General features: G+C 41.0%; 1 protein-coding gene across 1 annotated transcript in view; it reads left to right on the top strand.

Annotated features, from left to right (window-relative positions):
* LOC109039403 (dystrophin-like) overlaps nt 1-15,991 on the top strand; it is a 113,303-nt gene that overhangs the window by 67,192 nt on the left and 30,120 nt on the right. Inside the window, 1 exon segment of the mRNA XM_072296704.1 lies at nt 11,917-12,089. Within this exon segment, the coding sequence (XP_072152805.1) occupies nt 11,917-12,089 (173 nt within the window).

Raw genomic sequence — 15,991 nt, 5'->3', positions numbered from 1 at the left:
CCAGATTGTGCTCGAATATCCTGATTCTACGCTGGGGCATTCGTAGAGAAATGGTCGTTTTGTGGCAAGAAATGGCAACCGCGCAGAACGCGGTGTCGCTCCTCTCTCGCGGTGGAAACTCGGGGTTTCCTCGCGTCCAGTCGAAAGACTTGAGAGCTGTACTGCGTCTACGGTCGAGGACGAAACCACGGAAACTCAACGAGAAAAATCGGGTTTATGGATCGTATTCGATAGTGGTTCGATGTATCGTTTGGTTCAAAACAATAGAACGCAACCTCAAATAAAATTTTAGGATTTAAGTTGGCAAAACTGAAAATGAGGAAATTCCTAACAATTTCACTCTTCATTGCCATTTTGTACTCATGAGTATCAAAAATCTATCACAAAAAACGCGTTCCCTCAGATTACTGGATTGACTTTTGAGGCTATGTTTACATGTTGAACCAATCGATATCGAATACAATCTCACCTGTTTTATGTATCGAATACGATCCATTATCGCTAGAAAACATGGCGTCCGGACTTGGAAAAACCGGCATTTATCTAGGAACAAAAAATGACCCGGGGAATCAAGGAATCTATTTTGAAAATGGAAAATTTCGCCTCTTTTGCAAGTTTATTCATTTGTAAGACCATTTCGAGGGGAATCGAACAATACCGCATAACTGACAATTTTGGCAAAAATAAGTAGGACTTTGCCGCATTCTGCAGTATACAAAATACGCAAGCTGACGATTTTTGTTTTTTCCCATTCCGCATGAGAGCGCTGCAAATACGCTTTAATATATGGAAAAATTGAAAATCCAGCCGTGAAATTATAAAAATGGCGAAGTTTTCCTTTCGTTCTGCAAAATCGGCAGTTTGCAGATAGGCAGTATTGTTCGTTAGCCATCGATTTTGTTCTATATTTATTTAAAGAAGATTTAAATGAACGCCCTACAGTAACAGTTTACAATAAAATTGCGATGTCCACTTTGAAAAACAGGGTTTTTTATCAATGGAAAACATAGAGTCTAGGAATCTGAAAAAGTAGAGAGAGTTCAGGGAATGGAGCCATTTTCTTACAAAAATATTTAAAGTTAACTTCGGAGTTTTGTCCTACAGCCAACGGTAAACTCAGAAAACGAACCTGAGGAAAAAACACGGCGCTCAGGACCTGGAAATGTCGGGATTTGTCAGGAATAAGAGACACTTCTACGTGCGTTGATGACGGCGCAGAGATACAACTATTCGTACTTGATGGATGTCCGTATTGCGTCCGCAAAATTGAAGGCGCGATGGCGCGAGGCGAGAACTCTCAATGCTCCGCTCTCTCCCGCCAGTGAATTGTCGCATAGATTCGGAAGAAAAAGTTAAAAAATAAGGCTCGATTGCGTCTTTCCTATTTTCAGACCTGTATTGACATTGTGTTCTTACATTTTTTTTTCTTTTTCAATTAAATGTCTGATCTTTAAGCAAGGATGTACTTGTAAACCTATAACGCACAAACGCACCTATAACGCACGCGCATCCTGTCAAAGATAGTGCGGAATACTATCCTCCGAGAACAATTTATTGTATAAAATGGACCTACCTCATTCGTAATTACGTTTTACAAGGATCAGGAATTTTGCATCTTAAAGTTCATAACATCAGGCCCATCGTTGTCTGTAACATTTCTCGGTCAAAAGTGAGCTGAAATATGAACACGGTTTTTCCTCGAGCATTTTCGAGGATAACTCGCCATTCTCATTTTCGGCAGGGAGCACCCTTCGTGAGAGCCGGTCACAGCTGGACGTATTTTAGTCGAAAAGAATCAACTGAATTCCATCGTTGCAACATCTCCTTTCACTTGCCATTCAATTTTTCAAAGGATCCCTCTTTATTAGAAGATAAACGGTGAGCTTTGAGGGTAGAGTCGAAGGATAGACTCTGAGGATATCTGTTCATGACTTGGATCGATGCATCTTGCAGTCCTTATCGAGATGTCACCAATTCGTATAGAACTTGTGAGTTTTCCTCTTGTTGTGCCGGAGAGCTCTTACAGTCCTTCTTGGGTCTATCGTTTACATTTGTCCATGGTTCATTCATTTATGCAGCTCCTATTACTTCGAAAAGTGAACCAAACCTCCGCTTCAGGAGTGACGTTGAATTGTAACATGTCGAGCCCATCTCACGATTTTGATCGTGAAAAAAAAGTCATGTCATTCGGTGATCATCAATTTTTATCAATTAGATAGTGACATTTTAGATAAATGATCGATCAGACGAACGGTTTGACAGGGAATTTGTGGGAAAAATCAGAAAGTTTCAGGGAAAATTCAGGGAATTTCGGAGTGACGTTTCGGCTCCTTCCTACCGTTGGTCCCTTTTGAAGAACGTGCAAGTGTTTTTTTACCATAATTTTTTGTTGTGTACGTGAGCTCGCCGTAAAAAAAATGTGTAGGATTATTTTAACAGTTTTACAGTGGATAACTTTTTTGGAAAAAGAGCGTATCAGTCTTTCAGTGCGGCTAAAATTGTGCAATTTTTCGGAGCAAATGAAGTTCATTCACAGTCGACTTAGTCTCGCACAATACTGAGGAAAAATTCTGAACTTATTCAGGGAAAATTTCATGGCAGAGCTTTGGTTGAAGTTCTTGTTTTGAAAAAACTAAGTCACTCGATCTCAGCAGCATTGGAAGCCTCATGCGCCTTTTCACGGAAGAAGTCCTCTCATTTTAATTGAAAGTTTTGGTCACAGGTGAGGTTAAGTTAGTAAATTCGAAAATTTTGGAGTGAGGGAAAAGCCAAACATCATCTAGGATATTCGCTCAGATGTTGATACTCCCGGCGATTTTATCACCAAAAATCGTGAAAAATCGCAACTTAATTTCAAAATATCACGGCTTTTCTGTTGAAAAATGTCACTCGAGATCCTACTAGAGTCCTTTTACTGAGAGTTAAAACAACAATCCTTCATGGAGTCACAAACGGGAAAAAAGATTACGCAAATTGAACGTTTTTCGTAATCTTTGATCGGCTCATCCTCAAATTCCTTCCTTCGTTCATTCTCTTATTCCGTTTGTTCCTTGTCGAACCCGTAATTCCCCGGTCCATTCCAGATTATAATCTTTGCAATAGAGAATTTGCAGGTGTCTGAATTTTGATGAATTTCGTGTTTAAGTGGAAACTACTAAGTGAAATGAACACGAGGATACCCTTGGTTCATGAAATGAACAATTATTGGATAAAATATGACAAAATAATCTAATCTGCTAAAATACTTGTGTTTAAATGTGAAATATCGCCAGATGACGTCACTAGGCGGTGCATTTTCTCACTTTTAAATATATTTTTATACTATTTCCCATATCAGAAAAAAAATTATAAAAAAAACCTGTAAAATCAGCTCTTTAAGCACTTTCAGATGAAGCAATAAAAAATCTGCATGCAAATTCTCCATTGGTGAAAATGAGCTTTACTCCCGTTTGTGACACTGTTGATGCCTAAAATACGGTAACCAATCAGAAATGGATTCACATCGTCTTAACTCTCAGTATAAAGGGACTCGAGCCGTGGAGATCGGCAACGCGGGGATGGCGATTCCCATCTCGGGCAATTGCGATTGATCAAACGCATCTTGCGGCCGGACTCGGCGCGGCACGGTGCAGCGCGGCCGTCTCGCCGGGGGTCCGCCCCCGCCCCCCGCTCCCCTCGGACGTCCCGCTTCAATTACCGTGTCATCTCCACCGTTCCGGCTCCGGTTCCCTGTCTCGCCTGTCTCGCGGATAAAGGAACGATTCGGGCTCTTGACCGTGACGTCACACGGCTGGGAGGGAGGAGGGATCGTCGAGAATCCTTATAGGGATGATTCGATAGTAAAGGTATAGGAAAACTTTTATCTCGGATTTGCAATAGAGGAGTTTGACAGAGAGTGCATCGCCATGTGGCTAGGTTTGATTGACTCAAAACTGCAAGGACTTGACTGCAAGATCGCGATTTTGCTGTCAGTTAATCTTCAAGTCGCCAATGAATTTTAGTGTCTCCGGCATTTTTGTCGCAATTGGTGAGAGAATTTCAAATCGTTGAAATTTTTCGAATTTCATCAAAAAGGAGGTACTCAAAAAGTACTGAATTTCCCGTAAAGGAGGTACTGAATTTCTTGGGAATGTACTGAAAAAGCACTGTAACAGTATAAGGTCCGGGATTTTTTCCTTCATACCACGCGTGATTTTAAGTAAGACCTGGAAAGTATACAATCCCGTGCATGTTGATTCTTAGAGTAGTGAAGCCGCTAATGAAATTTTGTTGCCACGACATTTTTGTTGCAATTCGAGCAGTCGAGCGAGGATTTCAAATTTTCGAAATGTTTCCGAATTTCGTCAAATTAATGGAGGTACTGAAAAAGTACCAAATTTTTCAAGTGAGAAATTACTGAATTTCTTGGGAACATACTGAAAAAGCACTGTAAAAATACTGTTTTTTGTCCAGCCTGTCTTAGTAGATACTCTGGGTCCCTACAAATCAGGTCAAAGAAGTAAAATGACCTTGAAGTAAGGGGCAAAATTACTTTTTGCATCAGATGCATGGTACCATTAGCACATTGGCGGCGAGTTCGTGTAGTGTAGTTTATGACCTTCGTTGGGTTTGGTTAGGTTAAGCAACTAAACCAACTCCTAAGCAAAGCTGACGGTATCACAGGACTTGAAGGCGTTCCACGCCAAGATCGTATTCTTAAGGTTCTTCACCAACAAACTTTACTTGGTCGATTCGAATTCGGTGAGTTAACACACAAACATAGGGTGTTTTAATAGACACCCTAACTCGCCTCTTCTTCACGTGGATTCATAGCGAAAGACTCAAAAGTAGAGACTCCATCTCACATTCACCGTACGAAAAGTATTTTATCATTTTTAACAGTTTCATCGCGTGAAATTATTAGTCGTAAGAGGGAACTGGGAAAAGTCCGGCTAAAAAGAACGGATGGGAACGGTAGGCTGGATCCGGATTCCGGAATGGGCGACGCGGCGCTGGTCGGACTCGGCGATAAGGCGGGCGGAAAAGTCAATAGATGACGATTTAGGAGGCTCCGCCGGAAAATCCGTGCAGTTCAAATAGCCCTCGAGCCGCGCCGCCCGGAGGCCGCTCATTTAAAAGCCCATTAAACTTATTTAAAGCGCTTAAAAGTCCCTATCGGATCCTATCGTCGCGAGCAAGTGAAAACGAGAGGTAGACCCTTACTGCCGTGCTAAGAAAAAACGCCGTATGAACATCCGAGAGTTGTCAAATTTCCTTAGATAAAAGTTTTATCTTTGAGGAATTCTATGAACATTTTTTCTTGAAATTTTCTGCTACTTTAGTTGAAATGGCGAGCAAAATTATCTGTAAAATTAGGAGGCCTACATGTCCGGGAGAAGTAGTGATTTTTTAAGGGCAGCCCGGAAGTACTGAAAAAGTGGTCGCAACAGGGTCTGGATTTTTTTTTTCATTTTTTCGTCATTTTTGTCGTAATTTGAGCGACAAATTCAAATTTTTGAAATTTTTCGAATGTCGGCAATTGGAGGTACTGAAAAAGTACTGAATTTCTTGGGAATGTACTGAAAAAGTACTGTAAAAGTATTGATTTTTGGCCAGCCTATTTTAGCAGACACCTACTTGAAACCCCGCCGCCGCTAACTACACCTCTAGGTTCGGACCAAGGCAGCGCCTCTTGCGTAAGCCGGAATCGGACGAAGGAACTGGAGGCTGATTCACGGGCGCAGCGAGGAAGAACAACGCATCCACCCACGCGTTTTAATCGGTTTTACGCGGTTCTCGCCCGAGGCGGTGGGGCCCGCTGCCGACCGCCGTCATCAGCGTGTTCTCATCAGTGTTTTTGATAGTGTTTGTTCTGGCTTAATTAACTGTGCTCCTTTTGTTCGGTTTTCGTGCCGCGCCTTTCATCCCTTAACCCTCTCCCTTCGCCTTTTTTTTCTTGTCCCAAGTAACCCGGACTCGCCACCGTCGCCGCGTGTCTTGTCTTCCGGGTACCATCGAATCCCGGGGATCCAGCGAAAGGGATTCGAGGTCCTGCGGGGGTGGAGATTTGCGTTGTAATCAACAATTGGACTGCATTTTGCAATTTGAAACTATAAAGTCTGGCTCATCTGAAAAAACACTTATGTGCATAAGGAAACTAATGGCACCTACGTCGTTTTTAAACCCGCCAGAATTTATAGTTCCATATTGCAAAATGTAGTCCAATTCTGCCGTGCTGAGGAAGAACGTCGTATGAGCCATCAGACGTTGCCAAGTTTCCTCCGAAAAAACCGAATCTACTGGGAAAATTTTGAATATTATTTTCCAAAATTTTCAGACAATTTTGTACGCAATTTAATCTAAAATATCTGAAAATTTGAAGGAAAAATATGCATGAATGTTGTCAAAAATACGTGTTTCATAAGGGGAAATTTGGCAACTCTCGAATATTCATACGGCCTTCTTCCTCAGGACGGCAGAATTCCTTAGTTTTGTGAGAAACAGGATAGTGTTCCAGCTATGGCGTGAAACATGTTTTTATGCATCTGGAAAACGGATGATAAGCAAGAAATTCGATCACCAGGAGCGCGATATCTCGATCATGCGATTTGCGGACCGCGTCATCGGTGAGGAAGTTTTGGGAAAATTTTTGTTCAAAACGACACTGAAAAATTGTTCGGAAAAAATCGCGACTGTTAATCAATCTTTTCGACTTTTCGAGAGAAGTCTCGAAGGAATTATCAAGAGAGAAGGGGGGGGAAAAAATTGAGCCACTTCCTTGAAAAATTTGGAAAAGCAATAAAAAAAATCTCGCATCGCGTGAAATTTTCGTCCGAATGACACTTTTTGTACCCTTGGCATTTAACACGGCATTATGAAGGGATACTGTGAAAATTAAGGACAAAATCAGGGAATCCGAGTGAGAGGGTCTCAATATTAACGGGTTACGACGTATTTGGTATGAAATTGAAAATTTTCAACCAGAATTTGAGGTGGGCATTCACAAAAAAATTGTATCATTCGTCAGAAACTTTCTTTAATAGAAATCACCTCATGAGCCTGATATCTTCATGTTGTTAATCTATGACCATGTTTCTTTTTTATTATCACGAAGCCGGGTTCCGAGAGCTCAAAGCGGCCGTCGGAAGGTGGGCCTTATACCAACCAGTAAACCCTCTGGAGTTGATGAAATTTTTGGATTTTAGTACCATCTAATACCGTGAAACGTTTCATGAATCATATCACGATAACGGGAATAGTGGTGTCGCCGGTTTAGTTTTTAGCGTTTTCAAAGACCCAGAACAATTTATTGAAGAAGAATAAAATTGTGTCGAAAATCGTTTCAAGTTACAACTTACAACCCTGCGTTTACTCCGGCAGTAACATCCTATCATCGTTACCAAGACTTTTAACCGTGAACTTTCTTGTCGATAACACGTAATCGACATCCTATTTTACTGCCTAAAATTCGTAGTGATGATAGTTTTTCATAATTTTCTGCATGAATTTAATGCAAGTTTGCAAATGAGACGATTTCCATAGACAATTATGTTCTTTTTCGATTCATTTGTCTCATGGCCTTGACAGCACTTGACAATGAAACTGGCAATACCACTATTCCCACTATCGTGAAATCACCCTCATCGTTTAAACTTTCTTTTTTGAAGGTTTGAGGTTTCCGCAAGGTTTCCTCTGTCCTCGGTTTCGGCATGTGGTCAGGATCGCACTGAGATCCCCTATTTTGCCTCAGACAAGTCCTTAGGCGGTTACGACCGTAGGACCGGAGTGTTAGAGCACTCCAACCCTTTGGAACAACGAGATCTGAGAACTTGTGCTACGCACCTTGCCACTTCGTTCTTACCGCGATTCGCAACTTATGTCCACCTATATAGTTCTTCCGCCATCGAACGTTCTGTAAATAGGCTAAACAATTTTGAAATATGAAGGAAAATACAGCAAAGTCAGTCATTTTTATGCAACAGTAAATAGTCAGGCATTGTCTTTGGTAAACCTTGAACTTCCTTGCCCCGTTTAAACTTTTAAATTTCCTTTTTATTTATTTTGACGAAAATGTGGAATTCGCAGGTGCGTCTGAAATTTTGTAAATTTCTTGTTTAAATTGAAATTATCACAAGAAATGAGCTTGAGGATCTCCCTGATTTCTATATCGAACAATTATTGAAAATATGACAAAATAACCGAATCTGCTTTAATACATGTGTTTAATGGGAAATACCGCCAGATGACGTCACAAGGCAGCATATTTTCTCACTTTCAAATCTGCTTTTCTACAATTTCCAATATTAGAAAAATATAATGAAAATTACTGAAAACTTAGCTCATTAAGCACTCTCAGATGAAGAGATAATTTTTTGCGTGCAAATTCTCCATTGCCTGCAATTTTATTTTTTTATTTTTTTTTTAAACAAAAAAGGAATTAAAAACAGAAAATTACAATGCAATGTTCCAATGTAGATTTTATAACAAAAAATTCCACTTTAACCACTATTGTAAGCTAATTTAACAACGGGGGTGGTTAAAGTAGCATTTTTTTGTTGTAAAATCTACATTGAAACATTGCAGTCACTTTTTTTTAGCAATTAAAATGTTAAATCAGAAATTTAATTTTTTCCGTGTATAACATATTACAAATATGCGTTTAAATTATTTGGCGAAACTCTGCAACGTCGCATTGCAATTAAGCCCCTCTGGCGGTGCCCCTTGAGTTTTCGAGAGCTGCATACTACTTAGGGAGAATGGATTCCGGGGCTTTCGTCGGCAACAGCGTGTTGCGCACAGACGACCGGCATGCGGCATCGCATAAAACCACATTCAAAAGCTCTGTGGCCTGGCGCTACTTAAGTTTCCTGAAAGTAGCCGAAATAACGATCATGCTCTCTCTCGCACCCGGAGCTAAGTCTCTCCCTCTCATCCCGTCTTCATGCCACTAGTTCTCAACGCTCTTTATTCTTCGCCCCCACCTATTCTGTGGCGGTTCCTTCGAGATTTTTTTTACCGGAACTGTAACTGTGGGCTGATTATTGGAGATAATAGACTAAAGCGATAAACCAAGAAGATAAGCCGAAAATAGAGCGATCCTGTTGGTTGAAACGGGTGGTTGTTGGGGTGAATTATGGACTGACAGGGTCTCTCGTGGGTTGCTGTACAACTATATAGCTCTATGGTCGTGGTCGAAACGTTTCCTACTATCACCACGTTAAGGTAATTTTCAAATAACTATTCTCTTGCACTCTGTTTTTAAACCATGGCCTAAGTTTACATTTTTTTTTAAATTAGTTTCTAAAGTGTAATACAACCACCTATGACGGTGTTAATTATCCTGGTTTTACAAATATAATAACCTACAAACTAGCTAAAGTCTAATTTTTTTTTTTAGCTTCACTTATTATTAAAGAGAAAATCGGCTGAAAAATTTCGAATTGCAAGGGGTGCCTTAAAATGAAAATTTCCCGAGAAAACCATCGGAACCACTTACAGAACCTTAAAATTTTGTATAAACGGAGTTATTAGCGTTTAAACTTTCCGAATTTTGTCCGACCTATCCTATCGACTCGATCCACTGTGCGCAGGTGGGTCGATAAATAATAATCGTGTTTTAGCACTGATTTGCGTTCTTCTCTATAAGTTGAAAATCTCTTGGTCCTTGGTGCCGCGACCACCCCGCTCTTGTATCCGTGCCAGTGGCGAGGCGCAAATGATCGATTATCGATTTTTCCCCTTTTGAAGCTGTGGTAAAAAATCGATTATTAAGGTGTTCGTTGCGAACATTCTGTTTATCAATCCTTTTACATGGCCGATCAATCGATACATCGCAAAGCATGCCACGCCATTGCCGGTGCCTACTCGCACTGCACCTCGCCTAATTGACGCCGGAGTGATATGTTCGTCCTCAGGGACTCGGGTCACCAAAGGAAAAAAAACGAGAGGAAAACATGAGAATAAAGGAAAAACAATAATTTTGATGTATAAGTCTCCATGGAAATGTTTTGAATTTATTCACATGGTGAGTCTGATAGGATTGATCAGTGCGCAAAAGCTTCCTCCGCAAATAAATTAAACATTGATTTTTTTCCCCAGCAAAAATGTGATTTTCGTAGTGTGCCTGCATGTCCGGAAAACCGGGAGTTGTCTGGAAATTTCATCCTGTCCGGACAGTTAGGGAAGAGTCCTAGAAATCTTTGAAGAGGACCGGACATTTCTGCAAAGACTCGAAACAATCGTGAAATTCGATATTTGAAAGGAAAACATCAGCACTGTCCACAAAATCAGACTGAATCTTACGATCAGCCACGTAAGATCTTTAATTAACTCTCAAATTTTCATACGGCGCTCTTCCTTAGCACGCTGGAATAAGATTCCTCCATTTTTCCGTTGTCCCCTCTGTCTACAGCTTTGTCTAACAATTTCAATTATCAGCCCGCTGCAAGACGGCCGTTACTGTTTGTCGTAAGTACGAGCTTTCGCCGGAACTTGGTGAAGAGGTTAACGTTACTCGGGTAGCGAGCTATGAGTTTGACGAGGCGCCAGACATCCACGTTCAATCATCAAAGTGTCATTAATTACCCTCAAAATCAGCGACGAAGAAGGAACATTTACCTACTCGCGTGTGTTGCGGAAGTTGGCGCGCGACCGTGCGAGAGGCTTTGCTCGCCGTGTGCGAGAGTGTCGAATAGTTTGGGGCGCTCCTCTTTGTGTTGGGTGTAATTGCCTCAACTCTCAAGCAGCCCAAGTTTGATTTTGAGTGTCCTACTTACTCGGTGATGTCAAACTTGGCAAAATCCTCTCATTAATAGCTGTTTAGAGGTCAAAGGCTCACTAAAGTAGCAGCATCAAGTATGTAACACAACTTTATGTTCGTCTTCCCAGTTCAACACAAAACATTATTTAAGCCCAATTTGCACTATCAAACTCTCCATCTGACAGCTCTCCGCTCTCCAATGGCTAATAATATATAGTTGAGAATTTTGGTAAAAATGGGGGAGCGTCAATTCTATGAGACAAAATTCACTGAAACTCTCCACACCTCTTTGGTGTAACAGAACTTAATTATCTTTCAAGAAATTCCCACCTTGTTATACCTGAACCGGATGAACCTCTTGATTTGCCTCAGCTAAAGGCTCTCAGATTTTTCCTGTGTACGATAAGTATCTTGATTTATTTTGCGAGGAAAGATCTGTACTTTTAAAGGATGTCTGTCATTCTTAATACGTTCAATTTCGTATGATACCGTGCAACACCTCTGTTGTGAAATAGTTGCTTCAGGCACTGCCGCACGGCGAGCGGGCGGCCAGCGCGAAACGCGCATCGGCGCCTACAAACCTAATTGGATACTTCTAGCATTGTGCAGTGCGTGAAGTATCCACTTAGGTTTGTAGGCGCCAGTGAGCCTCTCGCGCTGGCAGCACGCCGCTCCGCTCTGTTAGGCTTTAATATTTATACTCGCATGGTCAGCGTTTTTTAACTTATGATTTTGAAACGCTTGCACACTCTGCATTGATTATTCTCATTTACATTGATGGGAAAAAAATATGTATCAATTTATCAAAGGAGAATAATAATATAATGTGTGTTTTTTAAATATTGGTGGTTCCGTGTCAAATTTAATGATTTCCAAAGCATTTTAATTTTTTCTTTTACATTTCGTGCTGTTATTGTGCTGTATCTCTATTGCCATGCCCGGGACCGTCCGGGCGAACACTTTTTCGGGATTTTCATCAAATCGTCGTTTCATCGCGTCACACTATCGTTTTATCACACTATCCAACTTTTCATCCGACAAGTTGCACTCAAGAGTTGAATGAAAAGTTTGATAGTGTGACTTGGGCTTCACGCCATGTTACACTATTGTTACAGTGTATGTCTGTGTAATGGTCGCGATGTATGACTAATGATTTGTGTTTTGGTTCTGTTTTTTAGGATCTTCAAGCGGAGATCGAGAGCCACAGGGATGTGTTCTCGAGCCTGAGCGGAAGCGGGCGGAGTCTGTTGAGCTCGTTGGGCTCCCAGGAGGATGCGGTCATGCTCCAGCGGAGACTCGACGAGATGAACCAGCGCTGGCACCACCTCAAGGCCAGGTCCATGGCCATCCGGTAAGTCCACTACCCCAGTCACACGCAAAAACATTCAATGTAGATTCCACAGGGTGGCAAAATGGAGATGTTGCATGTGTGAGGAATTTGCGATTTGACTGTCGATTCTTGTGTAAAAGTTCGTGAGAAACATGATGGTACCAATGGTTTTCTCTGAAATCATATCTCCCAAGCTCAAAAAAAGCTCTTAAGTTAAGGCCAAAATGTAGGGGATATCCCACGCTATCTGGAGAGTCCACCTCTACACCAAGACGAATTCTCCATGCAAAGATAGGGAGCAAATACATTAGCAATGATGCCGTGTTTTCAGTTTTAGAGTTCCCAAATGAAGTGGCAGCCCTGTCAATGTATTTGCTCCCTATCTTTGCATGGAGAGTTTGTCTTGATGTAGAGGTGGACTCTCAGGGCAGCGTGGGATATCTCCTCCATTTTGGCCTCATTTTGAGAGCTTTTTTTGAGCTTAGGGGTTGATTTCAGAGAAAACCGGTGGCCACATCGTGTTTCTCGCGAACTTTTACATAAGAATCAATTGTCAAATCGCAAATTCCTCACGCATGCAATATCTCTATTCCATGAAAAACAAAATCTTGATATTTCACGTGAAATATTTCATTAACTTTTAGAAATTTATAAAATAATATTGAACAATTAATAGACAGAAAAGTCAGTTTGAACTTTTTCTCCGCCATAAGGATCCATGTAATTTCGAAACTTCAAACGCGTACTTCTCAAAATACCAGAAACGGTACTTGCGCGCTTTGTCCTTTAAGCATCTCAAACCAGGGAAGTTGAGACTTTCGAAATTGTATTGAACCGGGCCCAAATCAAGCCTACCCCAACGAGTTTACGATACGAAAATGCGAAACTTGGGGCGTGGGTAGGTAGTGAGCCGGAAAAGAACTCTTGCGTGCCAAGGAAAAACGCCTTATGAACATTCAAGGGTTGCCAAATTTCCCTCAATAAAATGTTTCTTTTTGAGGAAAGATATGAATATTCCTCCTTGAAATTTTCCGGGACTTTACATGACATTGCGAGCGAAATTATCTGAAAAATTGGAAGGAAAATATTCATAAGTTCATCAGGAAATTTGTTTTTTATCAAAGTAAATTTGGCAACGCCTGAAGGTTCATACGGCGTTCTTCCAGCGCACGGCAGAATTAGAATACGGAGACTCTGGAGGGACTTTGGGAGATTAGCGAGTCTGAATATGGAAGGAATCCGGAGGAGAGTGCAGCTGCACCCGGCGCCGAACTGGGGCCCGGAATTTCCGCTATAAATATAAAGAGGACTTAAGGAGATGGGCCCGGCCCTGGTTTACCGTTGCCTTTCGGGCTGTTTCGGCGCAGTCCGCACCTGGACCGCCGCGCTGGACGCCCCCCACTCGCAGCTTTAAAATCACCGCCGCGCCACACGCCACATGCGACCATCGGCAAATTTTCCGGCAAGTTTTTAGCCGGACGTATAAATCTTGCCCGAGTCCACCCCGTTCTTGGCTCGCTTCGTACGCTCAGGAAAAACGTGGCACAGTGGATCGAGTCAGTAGAAGAGGTCGGACCTAATTTGGAAACTTTAAACGCTTATAACTCCGTTTATACAAACTTTGAGCTTCGAAAAGTAGTTTTATTGATTTTTTGGTAAAATTTTCTTCCAGAATCACCCCTTGAATGTTGAAATGTGACGAAATAAACATCAAAATTTGCAGTTTTTGTCAAAAATTTCATGCCCGACCTCTTCAATTGACTCGATCCACTGTGCGTGGCAAGGCGAGCAGACTCAACTTCATTAGAGTATATATCAATATAGGGAGAGTGCAAAATGTCGGTAATTTTGAGGTTAGGTCATGGAGCTTTTAGGGCCCAATAGGGCAGCCATGGATTCAAATTGTGCGGTGTGACTTACTATCACAATTCTTACGACCCGTCGCACAGTGGGTTGAATCAATTAGGTTTCAGGACATTTTGTCAACGATTTTTTATCCGCGCACCTTTTTTGTCCAGTAGTTTACGCCCACACGTAAAATGGACGTATTTATGCGAAAAGGAGATATGTGGAAGTGGAAAGATGGGGTGTGCTCGTTAGTGGTCGGGCCATAAGAATGAATGGGGAATATAAAGCGCCAGTGACGTCAGCGGTGAGTGCGGTGACGGTTTCGGGATCGGGATCGCCGTCCGGCGTCTTTAACTCATGAGCCCTGTCCACAACGCTCTCTTGCCATGCCCGCGGCTCATGAGTTAGCATATTTTGGCGCTTAGCTCCTTTTGATTTAATGTCAAATCCCGCTTTTCAATTTTCTCAAAAGGAGCTATATCCACTTTTACATTGTTTCTTATGACCCAACTAACGAGCACACCCCATCTTTCCACTTGCACATATCTCTTTTTAGCATAAATACGTCCAAATAAGCAACAGTGACTTGGTCCAAGCGTTATATTTTAGTCGGTATGTAAAATTTTATTGACAATATGAAATTGAGAGAGAAGGAGGTGTTGTAATGGTTGCTCATTTTCTAAATGAAATGTTACTTTCTCCTTTTGATACATCTTTTTAAATTGTCATTGGTGAATATATGGTTTTATTTCTATCCTTAAAATATGCGATGCACAATATACCTTATATATGTATAGGTACTTTTTTTATTTTTTAAATTTTTTTTACGAAATTATTACTTCATTTTGTAAACATTTATATTTTTAAAACGTTACAAATATTTGTAAAACCTTTTCCAAGCGACATTAATCTTAAAGAGCCGCAGTTGTGCCGACAGAAACTGCAAAAATGAATAAAAGAGGGGAAAGAAACCAAGAAGCACGCTCTCTTTACTTTTAACCCATTTGTACATCGATATTTTAGAGTCAAATACGTCAAATTTTGAGCGTTTGGTTGCGCGTACAACTCGCTGCAGCACAATAAAAGCACGGAATGTAAAATAAAAAATTAAAGTGCCTTGGAAATCATTGAATTTGACACGGAACCACCAATATTTAAAAAACTCTATATTTTTACTCTCCTTTGATAAATTGATACATATTTTTTTTCATCAATTTAAATGAGGATACGCAATGCAGAGTGTGCAAACATTTCAAAATCATGAGTTAAAAAACGCTGACCATGCGAGTGTAAATATAAAAACGTAACAGAGCGAAGCGGCGTGCTGCGAGCGTGAGAGGCTCACTGGCGCCTACAAACCTAAGTGGACACTTCACGCATTGCGTAATGCTTGAAGTATCCACTTAGGTTTGTAGGCGCCAATGCGCGTTTTGCCCAAGACATTGTACATTTTCATCCAAAAACGTTGTGAGCAATTGTCGTTTGTATTTACATGTGGACCAATTAACTTTGCGTCTCAACTGGCACGTGGATCAAAACCTCCGTGCCGAAAAAACACGTGGACGTAAATTACTGGAAAAAACAGGTGCGCGGACAAAAAATCGTTGACGAGATGTCCTATAACCATCAATTAGAGAGGTCGGACATGAATTTTTTTACTATAACCGCAAATTTTGATGCTTATTTCCTCACATTTTAAATTATAAGGGATGCCTCTAAAAGAAAATTACACGAGAAAACCAATAGAGCCACTTTTAACTTCAAATATTTGTATTAACGGAGTTATAAGCGTTGAAAGTTTTCAAATTTTGTCCGACCTCCCCAATTGATCCGATCCTCTATGCGTCGCGTCGTTTGTAAATCACGTATTCGACTCAGCTTTTGCATAATTTACTCATTTTTGTGCCAGGACGCTCTTTCATGAAAATTCTTGGTCATTTTGGTTTGATATAGAATCTGAAGTTTGGCGGCGGCATTTTTCCTTTCACGTACACCGTGAATTCTGGGATATAAGAAAAATTCGATTTTTGAATAAGGTTTTTGGGCCACAATTCTGAAGGAACAAACATTAAATC

Source organism: Bemisia tabaci, chromosome 2 (assembly GCF_918797505.1).
Source record: "Bemisia tabaci chromosome 2, PGI_BMITA_v3".
In the NCBI taxonomy this organism is placed as follows: domain Eukaryota; kingdom Metazoa; phylum Arthropoda; class Insecta; order Hemiptera; family Aleyrodidae; genus Bemisia; species Bemisia tabaci.
The sequence above is the reverse complement of the archived record's forward strand: the minus strand, read 5'-3'. Positions and strand labels throughout refer to the sequence as shown.